At 26.6% G+C, this 14,525-nt stretch overlaps 9 protein-coding genes across 9 annotated transcripts, besides 1 other annotated feature; 6 read left to right on the top strand and 3 right to left on the bottom strand.

Moving 5' to 3' along the window:
• Window positions 1–1,003: 1,003 nt before the first annotated feature.
• On the top strand, window positions 1,004–1,531 carry EHI_004820 (uncharacterized protein; the record flags this gene model as incomplete). The annotated part of the gene is made up of 1 exon (XM_645616.1): window positions 1,004–1,531. One exon carries the CDS (start codon window positions 1,004–1,006, stop codon window positions 1,529–1,531), a length of 528 nt encoding a protein of 175 aa, XP_650708.1.
• An 85-nt stretch (window positions 1,532–1,616) lies between these two features.
• On the top strand, window positions 1,617–2,342 carry EHI_004810 (uncharacterized protein; the record flags this gene model as incomplete). The annotated part of the gene is made up of 1 exon (XM_645617.1): window positions 1,617–2,342. One exon carries the CDS (start codon window positions 1,617–1,619, stop codon window positions 2,340–2,342), a length of 726 nt encoding a protein of 241 aa, XP_650709.1.
• Window positions 2,343–2,473: 131 nt separating this feature from the next.
• Window positions 2,474–3,316, top strand: EHI_004800 (uncharacterized protein; the record flags this gene model as incomplete). Its single annotated transcript, XM_645618.1, has 1 exon — window positions 2,474–3,316. One exon carries the CDS (start codon window positions 2,474–2,476, stop codon window positions 3,314–3,316), a length of 843 nt encoding a protein of 280 aa, XP_650710.1.
• Window positions 3,317–3,356: 40 nt separating this feature from the next.
• EHI_004790 (protein kinase, putative) lies at window positions 3,357–4,455 on the bottom strand (the record flags this gene model as incomplete). Its single annotated transcript, XM_645619.1, has 2 exons — window positions 3,357–4,393; window positions 4,449–4,455. The coding sequence occupies 2 exons, from the start codon at window positions 4,453–4,455 to the stop codon at window positions 3,357–3,359; spliced, it is 1,044 nt and encodes a 347-aa protein (XP_650711.1).
• Window positions 4,456–4,765: 310 nt separating this feature from the next.
• Window positions 4,766–6,648, bottom strand: EHI_004780 (protein kinase, putative; the record flags this gene model as incomplete). The annotated part of the gene is made up of 2 exons (XM_645620.1): window positions 4,766–6,275; window positions 6,332–6,648. 2 exons carry the CDS (start codon window positions 6,646–6,648, stop codon window positions 4,766–4,768), a joined length of 1,827 nt encoding a protein of 608 aa, XP_650712.1.
• A 90-nt stretch (window positions 6,649–6,738) lies between these two features.
• Window positions 6,739–7,527, top strand: EHI_004770 (uncharacterized protein; the record flags this gene model as incomplete). Its single annotated transcript, XM_645621.1, has 2 exons — window positions 6,739–6,927; window positions 7,015–7,527. The coding sequence occupies 2 exons, from the start codon at window positions 6,739–6,741 to the stop codon at window positions 7,525–7,527; spliced, it is 702 nt and encodes a 233-aa protein (XP_650713.1).
• A 316-nt stretch (window positions 7,528–7,843) lies between these two features.
• EHI_004760 (proteasome alpha subunit, putative) lies at window positions 7,844–8,587 on the bottom strand (the record flags this gene model as incomplete). Its single annotated transcript, XM_648406.1, has 1 exon — window positions 7,844–8,587. The coding sequence occupies one exon, from the start codon at window positions 8,585–8,587 to the stop codon at window positions 7,844–7,846; it is 744 nt and encodes a 247-aa protein (XP_653498.1).
• A 244-nt stretch (window positions 8,588–8,831) lies between these two features.
• EHI_004750 (signal recognition particle protein SRP54, putative) lies at window positions 8,832–10,295 on the top strand (the record flags this gene model as incomplete). The annotated part of the gene is made up of 1 exon (XM_645623.1): window positions 8,832–10,295. One exon carries the CDS (start codon window positions 8,832–8,834, stop codon window positions 10,293–10,295), a length of 1,464 nt encoding a protein of 487 aa, XP_650715.1.
• A 121-nt stretch (window positions 10,296–10,416) lies between these two features.
• Window positions 10,417–11,131, top strand: EHI_004740 (uncharacterized protein; the record flags this gene model as incomplete). The annotated part of the gene is made up of 2 exons (XM_648417.1): window positions 10,417–10,935; window positions 10,994–11,131. 2 exons carry the CDS (start codon window positions 10,417–10,419, stop codon window positions 11,129–11,131), a joined length of 657 nt encoding a protein of 218 aa, XP_653509.1.
• Window positions 11,132–11,742: 611 nt separating this feature from the next.
• Window positions 11,743–14,525: part of a repeat region that runs on past the window's edge.

Genomic DNA, 14,525 nt, shown 5'->3' with positions numbered 1-14,525 from the left:
TCATATCATTCATTTACAAAGTATTTATTTATTATTATAAAAATCGATTTAGAAAATAGTTACTTCTCAAGTCTTTGTAAATAATTAGCATTCACAATAATATTTTAAATAAATCTTTATTTTAAAATAAAGAAATTATTTTATTATATTAAGCATTTATTCTTTTGTCACATTGAGAGTTGAAAGAATCATTATTTCATCTATAGATGTTTCTCATACCCCATTTTTAATGGATAATACTTTCTTTAAAATAAACAATTATATGTTTTTTATTTTGTGGTAAAACTTTATCTTATAACTCTTCAATAACCAAAACAAAATTATTGTTTGTATCTTTTTTAATTATTCTCTCAAACTTAGTGTTGTACTATACTCAACATTTAGAACAAAACTTAAAAGAAAAACTGACACTTATAATATTTTCTTTCTAGATAAACAGAATATTTCAATTACTAAAAAAAGACGTATAAATAATAAAAAAGCTATCTCTCAACTTCTATTACCAAATAAACTATTTAAAACTCTCTATTGCTGAGTTGTCAACCATTCTCTCATATTATCTATTTTATTCTTTTATAAAACATTCAATATTTTAAATTAAACAAAAAGGATTAGCCAAACTACTCAATAAAACTAATAAACTTTGATATTTATTTTTCACAGTTAAGGTTTGTTAAGTTGTGTTATTAATACAAAAACACATTCAGTTATTTAAAAATAGAAACTATTTTAGTGTGTGTCTCTTTTTCCTTTTTTTAAAATCCTTAAAATAAAACTGTCTCCTCTTCTTTTGTTCAACTAAGTATAAATTAAATTAAAACTATAATAAAACTAGAAGATATTTTGTTGTTCATAGAAGACAAGAAGATAAGAAAATTCAACAAATGAAAAGATACGTTTCATAATTATTCAGAATTGGCTCTCTTTCAGTTCAGAGCAAAGAAGAAGTTTTGGCTCTTTTGAAATATCTTATAATGAGATGAGATTAAATTAATTATAACAAATGGAAAGCCAAATAGAACGTAGTGTGAATATCATTTATGATAAATTTATTAGTAAGAAACATACAACTGGAAAGTATATATGTCCACATGAAGGTTGTGGGAAGTGTTATGATAGTGAAGAGTCTCTTCATAGACATATGAGCCGACATTCTACTGTTAAAGAACATGTCTGTGAGTTTTGTGGTAAAGCTTTCTTAAGAAAATCAGAGTGTGAAATTCATGTTAGAATTCATACAGGAGTTAAGCCATATTGTTGTAATATTTGTCAGAAACGTTTTGCTCGTGCTACTGATCTTAAGATTCATATGCTTTACCATTCTGATGAAAAGCCATTTCAATGTCCATTCCCAGGTTGTACTTTACGTTTTAAACGTAAAAATGATGCTAAAAAACACTTAAGAATACATGTCAAAAAAATTCATGGAAATGTTACAGAACTAATGTCTCCCCATCGTTCAGCTTTCAAAGCTGTTCCTAAACAATTAATTCGTCTTGAATCTTATGGAATAATGTATTATTGTAATTAAAAAGAGATATTTTGTTATAAACAACATAATTTATTTTTTATAGAAAAAGTACTTTTAAAATTCAGTTGCCAAAACAAAAATAAAGATGAGTTATGCCACACATCAAGAAAGGGATAATGTTATGAGACAACTCAAACAACAAAGAGAAAATTGTAGATGTTTTGAATGTGGGACTGCAAATCCTACCTGGGCATCTGTTACTTATGGAATTTTTCTTTGTATTCAATGTGCTGGACTTCATCGTGGATTAGGTGTTCATTTAACATTTGTACGATCAATTGATATGGACGAATGGAAGTACTCTGAATTAGAGATTATGAAGCAAGGTGGAAATGCAAAATTTGCAGCATACCTAAAACAAAATGGTGTTGACCTTCATTGTGGATTACAAGAGAAGTATAACTCTCCTTCTGCTAAAAAATACAAAGAAATGATGAAGTCTATTGGTGCACAAGCCAGTTCTCATACACCTCAATTCTCTCATATTCAAAATGAACCACGTCAATATTCTGTACAATCCACAACTGATAATGAAATACTTACTGACGAATGGGAAACTCTTGGTGGTGAAGAAGATGATTGCAGTAGAAGAGGTGGTAGAAAAAATGTTAATCAACAAGCAGTGTTTGAAGAGGACAGAGACATTTTTATTGATGAAACCCCAGAACACAATGACGAAGTAATAATTGATAGTGATAGAGTTTCAAGCCATTCATATTCAGCATACAACTCTAATCAAAATTCTAAAGAAGAGTCTTATTTAACCAGCGTTACAAATGCATTAGGGATAGAAGAATGTAGCATTGTATAAGAATGTTGAAGTTAAAGATTTCTTTTGATTTAAATCAATACAAAAAATAAATAAAAGAATTATTTCAAAGATCTTTCAATAAAAATTTTTTTTAAATCAAAAAGGAAAGAACTTAGAAACAATAAAAGTTTATGGATAGAGATAAACTCCTTCTAATGCTTTTAACTGAAATAAAGGAAATGAGAAATGAACTAAACGAACTAAGGGATTATGTTCATTCTAATTTACCAACTGGAAATATTCCTCGTCAAAATTATTCTCAGTCATCAAATCTTTCATCTAATCTAAATCTCCAAACTATTGGAGAAAATACTCTTGGACTCCTTCCGGATGTTACCGTTACACCACCAATGTCTCCAAGAAAAACACTAATTACAAAGAAAGTAGAACCTGTAAAAGTTCATCAATTATTTGAAAATAATATGGATTTTTTGCAAAATGTTGATGGTCCAGCTGAAACACCAACTCAACCAAGACCTGAAAACATAACAAATAAACAATATGAAAGTGTTATTGAAAGAGTATCTCAAAAAATCAACAAAACTATTAAAAGTTGTGTTTATGACTCTTCATTTGATGAGATTAAACCAAGTAAATTCTATGAAAAAACAAAATTATTAAATAATGTTATTATATGTGTTGAAACAACAAATGGAATATTTGGTAGTTTTCATTCAGTAATGCCAAAAGAGATTATGCAAGATATGATTAATGGAGATGAACAATTAATTATCTTTGAGGAATGTTTAAGTGACATTCAAATTTATCGACCTAAATTACCTAAAGAGGCAGTATGTTCATTTTTTGGTGATAGTTCAAAAAATCTTTTTGGAATTTTCTATGGTTATTGGCTGAAAGTAAACAAGACATATATTATTGACTCAATGATTTATGAAAATTACACTAATACTATTAATGCTTTCAAAACTAACTCAGGAGAATTCAAGAGAATTTCTGTTTGGGTTTGTGAATGACTTTCAAATCAAAACTATTTTAATTGAACATTAATTTAAATTAAAGTTGTCCATTTAGAGCGGCATCATCTTGGAAAGTGAATCCGGCAAATTCGTCTCCTTTTAATGCTACATTTTCTGATGGTGTCATTTTTTGAGCATCTTCATTAGTAAATTCTTCATCAATGTTAGATACGTCATCAGCTCCAGATACTTTTGGCTTCCATGGAACAGGAACTTTCTTTTGTAAGAGAAGATCCCAATCAATTCCAGCAAACCATTGATGGCCCTTAATCTGATCGTCTTTAATTCTTTGAGTAGGGTCTTTCTTAAGACAACAAGTTATAAAGTCTTGAGCATCAGATGATATTGATGGAAGGAACTCTGGTTCTTTATTTAATATATTTTGATAGGTTTCATTTTGATTACCATCATCATCTGCTGCAAATGGAGTATAACCTGAAAGCATTTCATAAACAACAACACCTAAACTCCACCAATCAACTTCAATACCATACCCTTTTGCAGTAAGGATTTCAGGAGCTAAATAGTCTGGTGTTCCACAAAAAGTAGATGTTTGATCATCTTCACTTGAAAGTTGTTTACTAAGACCAAAGTCAGTTAATTTAATGTTGCCAGAAGCATCTATTAAAATATTTTCTGGTTTAAGATCACGATAAACAATTCCTAAAGAATGAAGATGTATTAATGCTAAACATAATTCAGAGGTATAAAATTTTGTTTGTTCTTCATTAATACATTCTTCTAAATCTAAACGATGGAATAATTCTCCACCATTAATAAATTCCATAACCATATATAGTTTCTCTGGGGTTTGGAAAGCATAATACAATTGAACTATGAATGGGTGATTAACATGTTGTAAAATTTTCTTTTCATCATTGGTATGTTTTTGTTGTTTAGTTTTCATTACTTTGGACTTATCAAGAATTTTCATAGCAAAAATCTTTCCATCATCCTTCTTCTTCACTTGAAGTACCTTTCCAAAACTACCTCTTCCAACAACCTTTACTAATGAAAAATCATCAAATCCAATCTTCTTTCCTGTTTGACTGTACAGTTGGTCATACTCTTGGGCTAGTAGGTTAATTTATTTTTTATAGAACTTCTATTTTGATAAAAGTAAACAAACTAGACATTGTTCAATTGTGGATCTTAGTTCTTCTCTTTTTTTTTTTCTCTTTTTTTTCTTTTTCTCTTCATATCATCCCGTTTTTTTTCTTATTTTCAACCCAATCTTTTTCTTTGATTTATTTTTGGAATTATCTAAATGTATTTCCTTGCTTTTTAAATTCTAAGATCTAATATTGAAATGTAACTTTTCTATTTAATGTTGTGTTATTTACACGAAACCTATGAAAACGAAAGCGACTCAACATGAAAAAAGTATAACGAAAAATGGCTTTTCTACAGAAATAAAAATTTATGATTGATGTTTTTCAAATTGAGTCATTTGTCTTGTGGCATAATCATTGGATGATTTTTACTCCATGACTGCCCAAAACTCTTATGCATATCTTTTCCAAATGGTGAAGAATATGATCCATCACTCCCTTTCCAACTTGATCCATTCATGCTTTGTGCTTGTTGAACTATTTGTCTTCCATTATATGTTTCAGTTTGATGTTCAGGTCTTCTTTTCTTAGACCGTTCACGTTGTTTTTCATTACGTTTTTTCCTATTTTCAACTTCCTCCCATAAAAGAACTGGAGGGGTCATTGGTTGTAAGGCAAATGGGTTTGCATTTAAGATATTTAAAACAATACCTTTTTCTAGAGCAGCAATAAACACTTGATAATAAACTTGTGTAGTGTATGTTTGATATTTGAATTTAGATGGCATAATTGATGGTGGGCAAACGATTTTTAAAGCATCATCTGCAGACAAAGCACTATCTCCTGGATAATTTCTACAAGGTTCAGGAAGATGAGGAGGTTGATAATTTGGGTGAAGTGGTTTATTCAATAAGAAAGGGTGTTGCATAGCTTGTGTAGGAGTTAGTCGAAGATCAGGATCCCAACATAAAGTTCTTTGTAAGAAATCAAGATAAGTTTTTCTAGCTAATTTTAGTGTTTGTGGATTTTTTATTACTTTACTTAATCGTTCAGTGAAATTTTCTAAGTCTGTATAGTGATGATACTGTCTATTTGGTTCAAGACGAACATTATTTTCCATTTCATATTCATCACGTGATTTAAAAACCCAACCATTCATTTCTAATTTAAAAAATTTTCTTGTTTTTGTCCCTTGGTCTAAGACTTTTTTTGGTGGCATACCTATCATCTTGATAATTCTCTCTAGTTGATTATATTCAGAACTTCCAGGAAAAATTGGAATCCCAAGAATTAATTCAGCTGCAATACACCCAAATGACCACATATCTATTGCCGTTGTATATTTAATACCTAAAAGAACTTCAGGTGATCGATAATGTCTTGACTGAATATAAGTATATAATGTGCTATTCTCAAAACATGAGGAACCAAAATCAATTAATCTAATATTACTAGTATTATCTACAAGTAAAATATTTTCTGGTTTTAAGTCACAATGAGCAATATTATTTTTATATAATATATCTAAACTCTCAACTAACTGTTTTAATATATTAACAGTTAATCGAAGATTTAATCCATTATATTGTTTTTGTTTAATTAATTCATATAAATTCATTCCAAGTAATTCAGTAACAATACAAACATGATTATAAAAAACAAAATGGTCATACATTCGAAGTGTATGATATTTACAATCTGGATCAAAATGTTTATTTAATAAATGTAATACAGCAATTTCTAACATAGCCTGTCTCATATATGATGCTTTATTTTTTAATACTTTTATAGCAACTTCTTTATTATTTTGTTCATCATGAGCTTTTACAACTTGTCCAAATGCTCCATTACCCAATAATGAAATAATACGATATCTTGAATTAATTAATTTTCCGGTAGTTTGTCTATAATAATAAACTTCTTTTTTAATTATTTTTATATAAAAATAAAGATAGCAAACGTTGGATCAACACCAGTTCCTAATAATTGTTCTGTAGAAAGAATTAAATCATTATTTTCATTATCTCTGTTCATATTTCCTGTTGGTGTTGAAGGAGAAGTAATTGGTCTACTGAAAAATGAAGTAAAATCCAATTTATCATTACATTTTCTTAATACGTCAATCATATTTACAGTTGATTGTAATACAAATCTTTCATCATTTGATTCTTCATCTTCAATTGACATTTGATCAGATGTATAATATTGAGTAAAATTAACAAAAGTGAATGGAGAAGTTTGTTTGAAAATAATGAAGTTCTTTCTTCTATGACTCATCCAATAAATAATTAATAGATCTAATAAAATTTCAGTTTTGTTTTTCTTTGATTTTTTTAAAAAAGATAAAGAAGAACTATAAAACTTATCATGGCAACAAAAGTAGCTTTTACATCAATTAAGACTGTTTTTCCTGGAGACACATTTGAGTATGTTCAAGGAGCAAGATTTGGTGATGGAATAATAAAACGGAATGGTGTTCCTACAGTTTCCAGAGCAGGAATATTAAAGTACCAACAACAAACGAAGTATTATCATGTATTTAGTGATTTAAAAAAAGTTTGAAAATCAAATTTTATTTAAAAGGGAAAAAACCCTTTAAAAATTCAATAATTTTGATATAATAAAAATAAATTAATAAATTAGTATCATCCATCAGTTGAAGATGTTTGTGTTGGTAAAATAGTTAAACGAGTTAAAGATAAATATCTTGTTGATATTGGTTCTTATTGTTATGCTGAACTTGATTTTCTTGCCTTTGAAAATGCTACAAAAAAGAGTAAACCAAATTTATTAGATGGTGATTATGTTTATTGTCGTGTTGTTTCTAAAGAAAATGTTCCTCAAGTTGTTTGTGTTTCACAAAGAAAAATGGAAGATGGTTTTGGTGAATTACAAGGAGGATGGGCATTCTCCGTACCTCAATCAATGTGTCGTAGAATAATGGGTGATGGATGTTGTGTTTTAACATGTATTGGAGAATATACACCATTTGAAATTGCAGTTGGAATAAATGGAATGGTATGGGTACGAACTCCAAATGTATTAAATGATGTAATAGTAGAAAGTTGTATTGTTCAATGTCTTGGTGTAGTTGAAAAGAATGTTCCTGGAACAATCAAATTAGTTTGGGAAAGCTGGAAACCAGTATTAAATTAAATATTTTAAATTATATTTTTGTTAAAGTTGAATAGAAAATAAATATAAAAAATATCTATGCTGTGATGACTGATAAAGGCTCTATACCTAGACAGAAGATAAACATAATTTTCTCTTGACATTGTTTTTATTAATTTTAATATATTTAAAATATTTTTATTTAACAATGTCCTCTTCTTCTTATATTTTTTTTTTTCTTTAATATTTATTTCTTTTGTTAAAAAATAAATTATGGTTTTTTATTCTTTTTTAATAGATAAATTTATTAATTTTAATTTATTAAATATTAATAACACTAATTGCTTTTGTTAATTTATTAAATTAATTCTTCTTTGATTTCTCCAATTAAATTTTCAATAAATGCAGTATCCATAATTTCAAATTTCTTCTTTTCTACTGTAACTAACGCTACTTCTACATTCTTAGAATTTAATTTTTCTTCCATTACTTGTTTTAATGTTGATAATGCAAGTATTTCTGCTTCTCTTAATGTCATCGATTTATTATATTTTTCATGTAAAATTGATTGTGCAGCTTCTGTTCCTGCTCCTGTGGCTTTGGCATAAAATTCAATAAACATTCCACTTGGATCAGTTTGGAAAAGTCTTGGACCAGTTTCATCAACACCTGCAATTAATAATGCAACACCAAATGGTCTACTCATGACTTTTTTCTTTCTTGATCCTTCTCCAAATCTTAAAGAAAGATCTGAAATGGCTTGAGCAACAACTTCTACATTTATTGGTTCATCATACATAAATCTATGATTTTGTGCTTCAAGTCTAGCATTGTCAATTAATGTACGTGCATCAGCAGTTAGTCCACTAACAGCTGCTCCAATATGATCATCAATTTCAATAATTTTTTCAATACTACTTCCAAGCATTAATGGTGATGAAATTCGTTTTTCTACAGCAAGGACAACACCTTCTTTTGTTTGAATACCAATAACGGTTGATCCTAATTTCATTGCTTCTGTAGCATACTCAACTTGGAACAATCTTCCTTCAGATGAAAAGGTATTAACACCATGATCGTTTTCATTTTTAGTCATAAACATTGTTAGTATTGAATAGTCTGTTTTCTTTTCAAGTTTTCTTTCTTTTTTTTTTACTTGAAGTTTTTATTTTTCTTGATTTTATTAATCTTTTTTTTGTTTTTTCATAATAAAACATTTTGTTTTTTATTTTAATTATAAATAGCGAATGGTGATAAATTTTATAAAAGAAAAATATTAATAATAAAACTACTAGAAAAAAATAATAAAAAAATAAATAACTGAAAATTAGTATTGGTACAACGAAATGGTACTTTCACAACTTGGGTCAAGTCTTGTGACAGCATTACGTAAAATGACTTCATCTACTGTTGTAGATGAAGAAGTTATTAATACGTTATTAAAAGAGATTGAAACGTCATTATTAGGGGAAGATGTCAATCCAATCTTTATTAGACAAATGGTAAATAACATAAAAAAGAAAATTAATTCAGAAGATATTCCTGATGGAATTGACAAAAGAAAGTTAATAAAAGATTCTGTTTTTGAAGAACTTATCAATTTAGTTGATCCAAAAACTGAAGCATTTAAACCCAAGAAAGGAAAAACATGTGTATTAATGATGGTTGGTTTACAAGGAGCAGGTAAAACTACTACTATTACAAAACTTGCGTTGTATTATAAAAATCGAGGATATAAACCAGCTGTTGTTGGAGCAGATACATTTAGAGCAGGAGCATATGAACAATTACAAATGAATGCTAAACGAGCAGGAGTACCATTTTTTGGAATAAAAGAAGAAAGTGATCCAGTAAAAGTTGCTAGTGAAGGAGTTCGTACCTTTAGAAAGGAAAAAAATGATATAATTCTTGTTGATACATCAGGTAGACATAAACAAGATAAAGAGTTATTTAAAGAAATGCAAAGTGTTCGTGATGCAATTAAACCAGATTCAATTATTTTTGTAATGGATGGAGCTATTGGACAAGCAGCATTTGGACAAGCAAAAGCATTTAAAGATGCAGTTGAAGTAGGAAGTGTTATTATAACAAAATTAGATGGACATTCAAATGGAGGAGGAGCATTAAGTGCTGTAGCAGCAACAAAAAGTCCAATTATATTTATTGGAACAGGAGAAAAAGTCAATGAAATAGAAGAATTTGATGCAGAAAGTTTTGTAAGAAAATTACTTGGAATGGGAGATTTAAAAGGAATAGCAAAATTAGCTAAAGACTTTGCAGAGAATGCTGAATATAAAACTATGGTAAAACATCTTCAAGAAGGTACATTAACAGTAAGAGATTGGAAAGAACAATTATCAAATTTACAAAAAATGGGACAATTAGGAAATATAATGCAAATGATTGGATTAAATCATCCAATGTTTCAAGGAGGAAATATTGAAAAAAAGTTTAAAGTCTTTATGGTTATTTTAGATTCTATGACAGATAGAGAATTAGATGGATCAGCTAAAACAATGTTAAATGATGAAAGTAGAATTAGAAGACTTGCACGAGGAAGTGGTAGAGATATAAGAGAAGTTAATGAACTTTTTGAACAAATTAAATTATTCCAACAATGTATTGATAGATTACCTAAAGCTATGAGAGCACAATTAGGAAATTGTAATGCACAACCTAATGAAGCAGCTATGATGCAACAAATGCAAAGAATGCTTCCTAAAGGTGTTAATCAAGCACAATTACAACAATTAATGAAACAAATGAATGCTGCAGGATTAGGAGGAACAGGAAAGAAAGGAAAGAAATAAACAAAATATAAAGTATTACTTTTTATTGAGAATTCAATTAACACAACTATTTGTTAGATGTTTATTTATTTTTTATTAAATTACAAAATAACTAAAAAAGAATAAACCAAATAATTATTTAATGGGAGCTTCACAAACACGAATAGAGTTTATTGACAATATTTATAAAATGAATAGACTTGATCCTCAAAAAGATAAATTAGTTTTGAAAAATTTATTAAATTATCAAAAATATATGAGAAGAGACTATAATTTTGAATTTAATCATTTAGCATCTTTATATTTCATTGATAAAAAGAAAGAAGGTTATTTTAATAGAGAAGATTTATTAGAATTTACTGGAATGTTTGTCCAATTTAAAATTAAGAATGAATATGATTATCTTAGAAAGTTTCAAGCATATGCTTCAACAGAATTTTGGAAAACTTTACAAGAATCCCAAGGTCAGTATCAAATTACTGAATGGATGTTAAGATTATTTAAAGAAAGTCGTGGTATTAAAATGTTTAGTGGATCAAAAGAAGTATTTTTTACTTCAGCTAATATTAAAGAAATATATCAAGTACTTCGTGTAGAAGATTTTAGTGGATCTACTGTTGATGAATTTATGAGACTCTTCCAAAAAGTTGCTGAAGATTCGGTTTGTTTTTATTATTTTATTATTTCTATTATACTATTTATTCTCTTACGTGTTTTAGGGTCAAATAGAATTAGGAGATTCTCAATTTGATGATGTAGTCCCAGCAATGGTTGTTGCAGAATTTTTTAGGTACTTCTTAGATGAATGCTATTCTTATTTACAAAATATCTTATCAACAACTTCCACCAAATTATAACGTTGGTTTATTGAAAACATTTTCAATATAATTTTGACAATTACATTTTCTTTTTTTTACTTTTGTTTTAATAACTTTTATATATAAATAATACTCATAAATAAAACAGAGTCTTTTCTTATCAAGAAATATTTACTGAAAGATTTTATCATGTCTTTGTCTATGTAAATTTGTTTCATTTTAACTTAATAAATTAGTATGTATTTTTTTTGTAATTATAATAGTTTATTGAATAAGAATAAAATGATAATAAGAGAGTAAATTGAGAAAGAATTAGATAATAGAATGATCAAAATATATTACTTATAAAAATACACATTGGACTATAAGAAAGTGTATATAAAAAAACAAAATACATTACAATAGAATAAGTCCATGTACTATTTTAACGAAAAAATACTGTATCTCCAATATACAGTAATTTTTTCATAGAATGGTATGATGAAAATGAACAAAAGAATAAAAACAAAATAATAGAGCACAAAAAAGAATAAATAAACAAATAATATTAATTTAACCAAAGGAATAAAGAGTCGAATGAAAGAACTACAGAGTGTTTATATTGAAAATATATCAATAAACAAAAAAAAGAGAAAAATAAAAAACTTAATAAAAAGGTCAGTTATTAGATATATCCACTATTGGATTTTCTTCATATTGAGAAGTGTTTATTTCAGTTTCTTCATTATGCTCTATTGGTGTAATAGAGTTCATTTCTAGCATGCTCGCATTAGATTGTTCTTCTTCTAATGTGCTGCCAGAATTGAATGTGTAAAACATTAAGTCTTTCATATTTTTGATTATTATTGTTCGTAGGATTTTGGAAAAGTCTAATTGTAATTTTAGTGTTTTTAATCTTCTTGCTGATTCTTTATGAATTAATCCATTTATAGATAATATTACAGGTATTATTTCTACATATATTAATTCTCTATTGTTTCTTAATTTCTCTTGTAAATCTTTGTATTTATTTATTTTATGAATATAATTTAATTCTAAATTATTATCTTGACATATAGCAACATCTATAATATATCATTTCTTTTCTTTCATATTTTGATAAAATATATCTTATCTTCTAGCATGGAAAGAATGGTCGCTAACCAATAAATCTTTATTGTAAGTTATTACTATTTCATCATTATTAATACATTTACGAGGAATATTAAAATCAATTGCATCAAATTCATTAAAGTTTGTAATTAATATGTGTTTATATATTTGTTTACAAACATAATCATGTTTTGATATTTGATTCTTTTTCATTACATCCTAACAGTATATGATTAATAGATGCTATTGTGTTATGACAATGTTTACAATATTTTAAAGCATCATTTTGGAGTATTTTTGCTTTAATACTTCATTTCATAGTTACTCCTTCTTGCATCTTTATTATTTGGAGGAATGCATTTCTTTTTATATTTAATGACCTCCATGTGGCTACTGTTAATTTCTTATCATTGAAAGTGCCATTTGCACATCTTATATATTCTCCACATTTCTTTTCTTTCCATTCTCTTAAATATCTATCATTTAATTCATTATTTACAAATTCAAATACTTTGTTTTCATTATATCATATTTTCTTTCATTTAATTCTATTACATTCATTAATTCATTAAAATTAATCTTCTTACCAAATACTTTCTTCATTCTTTTAATTATTCAATTTGGACTTTCTTTTATTGATTCTATCATTTCTCCTATTTCTGTGTTTGATATTCATGTTTTAAATATATTCTTATTAATTCAATACAACATTCATCTCTTGCTGACATTAATCCTATTCACAATTCATTTATTTTGACATATAGTCTACTTTTTGGGATATTTCTACTTTATAATTAGAGTTGTATTAACCACTTTCTTATTTGTTTATCTATCTTCTCCAATTCTCCTAGTTTCCATGGGACAATACTAAATCAATATCTTAATTTGGAGATTATATCATTATTAATCTTTCTTATTGTATTGAGAATGCTATATTTCATAGTATTAATGATGATAAAATAGAAGATATATCATTTAATATTCTTGTACAATATTTATTAATATTTACTTTATCTCATATTTCAGTCATAAGATATTTATAAGGATTATCATTAGTTACTCTTGGTAATTCAGCTAATTCACCATTTATTTGACTATTAATATTAGTCATTATCAAACTATTTTCTACATTAATTTTTAATCATATCCAATTAAATATTTCTTTAGTTAATTTGTGTGCTTTTTCCATTTCATCGAGGCTATTAGTCATTATCTTTAAATTGTCAATATATAATATATAATTTAGCTGGACTTGTTTTTCTTCTCCATTCATTTTAATATTTAATTTGATTATTTGTTTATCTAATTGTTTAGATAGTATATCAATGGATAATACAAATAAGAGTGGAGATAAACTATCACAATGTATTATTCATATTTCTACATTAATCATACCCACTCTTTCTTGATTATAATATAAATTAAGTTGTGTATTATTTAATATGTACAATATACTATTAATTACTGATAGTGAGATGTTAAATTAAATTAAGCATTGTTTAATTCATTGTTTATTAATACTATCATATGCTTTGGAGATGTCATAATATGTTTCTACCCACTTCCATCTATTATTTATTAATAATTGATTGATTATAGTGTTATATAATAATCATTCATTTGATGAATATGTATATTTTTACAACCAATTTGATTTAATGAGAGTTGTTTTTCAATTTGACTTTGCATTAATTTGCTTTCTATTTTCATCTTTAATATTGATGGATATATACTTTTAACAGACAATTTAGGCAAGTTATTGGTCTGTAATTCTATATGTCTAATTTATCTCATTTCTTATATATTAATATTGTTCTTCCTTGAATAAAGTGAGGAGGTATTTCATTAGGATTATTTAACCATTCATTAAATAATTTTATTAAATATTTCATTGGTTATTTTAATTATTTAATCAAAAATCATTATATTTTATCAACATCGCGTGCCTTCCAGTTAACAATAAATTTAATATCACAATCCAGTTCATTTGGAGTGATTATACATATTCTATTATTAATTCTACTTTCAATTAATATTTCATATAAATTAATATTCAGGAAATCTATATTAGTGTTAGTTTCATCAATTCATTTCAAGAAATTGATATTAGAGATATTATCTGGATATTCATCTTATTTAGATTTATTTAAATATTGCATTTTTCCATATTTCATCATTTTATATTTCCATCTTATTCTTTTCAAATTATTCTTTCTTGCTTCTATTTCTTTTCTTTTCATATTTCTGAGGTATTTATAATAGTTTATTTGTTTATTTGGTTTTATTTTAATATGGTATATATCATATTTCTTAATATAATATTATTATTTTTAATTTCATA

Source organism: Entamoeba histolytica, genomic scaffold (assembly GCF_000208925.1).
Source record: "Entamoeba histolytica HM-1:IMSS scf_1104750516339 genomic scaffold, whole genome shotgun sequence".
Lineage (NCBI taxonomy): Eukaryota > Evosea > Mastigamoebida > Endamoebidae > Entamoeba > Entamoeba histolytica.
This window is presented reverse-complemented; position numbering and strand designations above follow the sequence as displayed.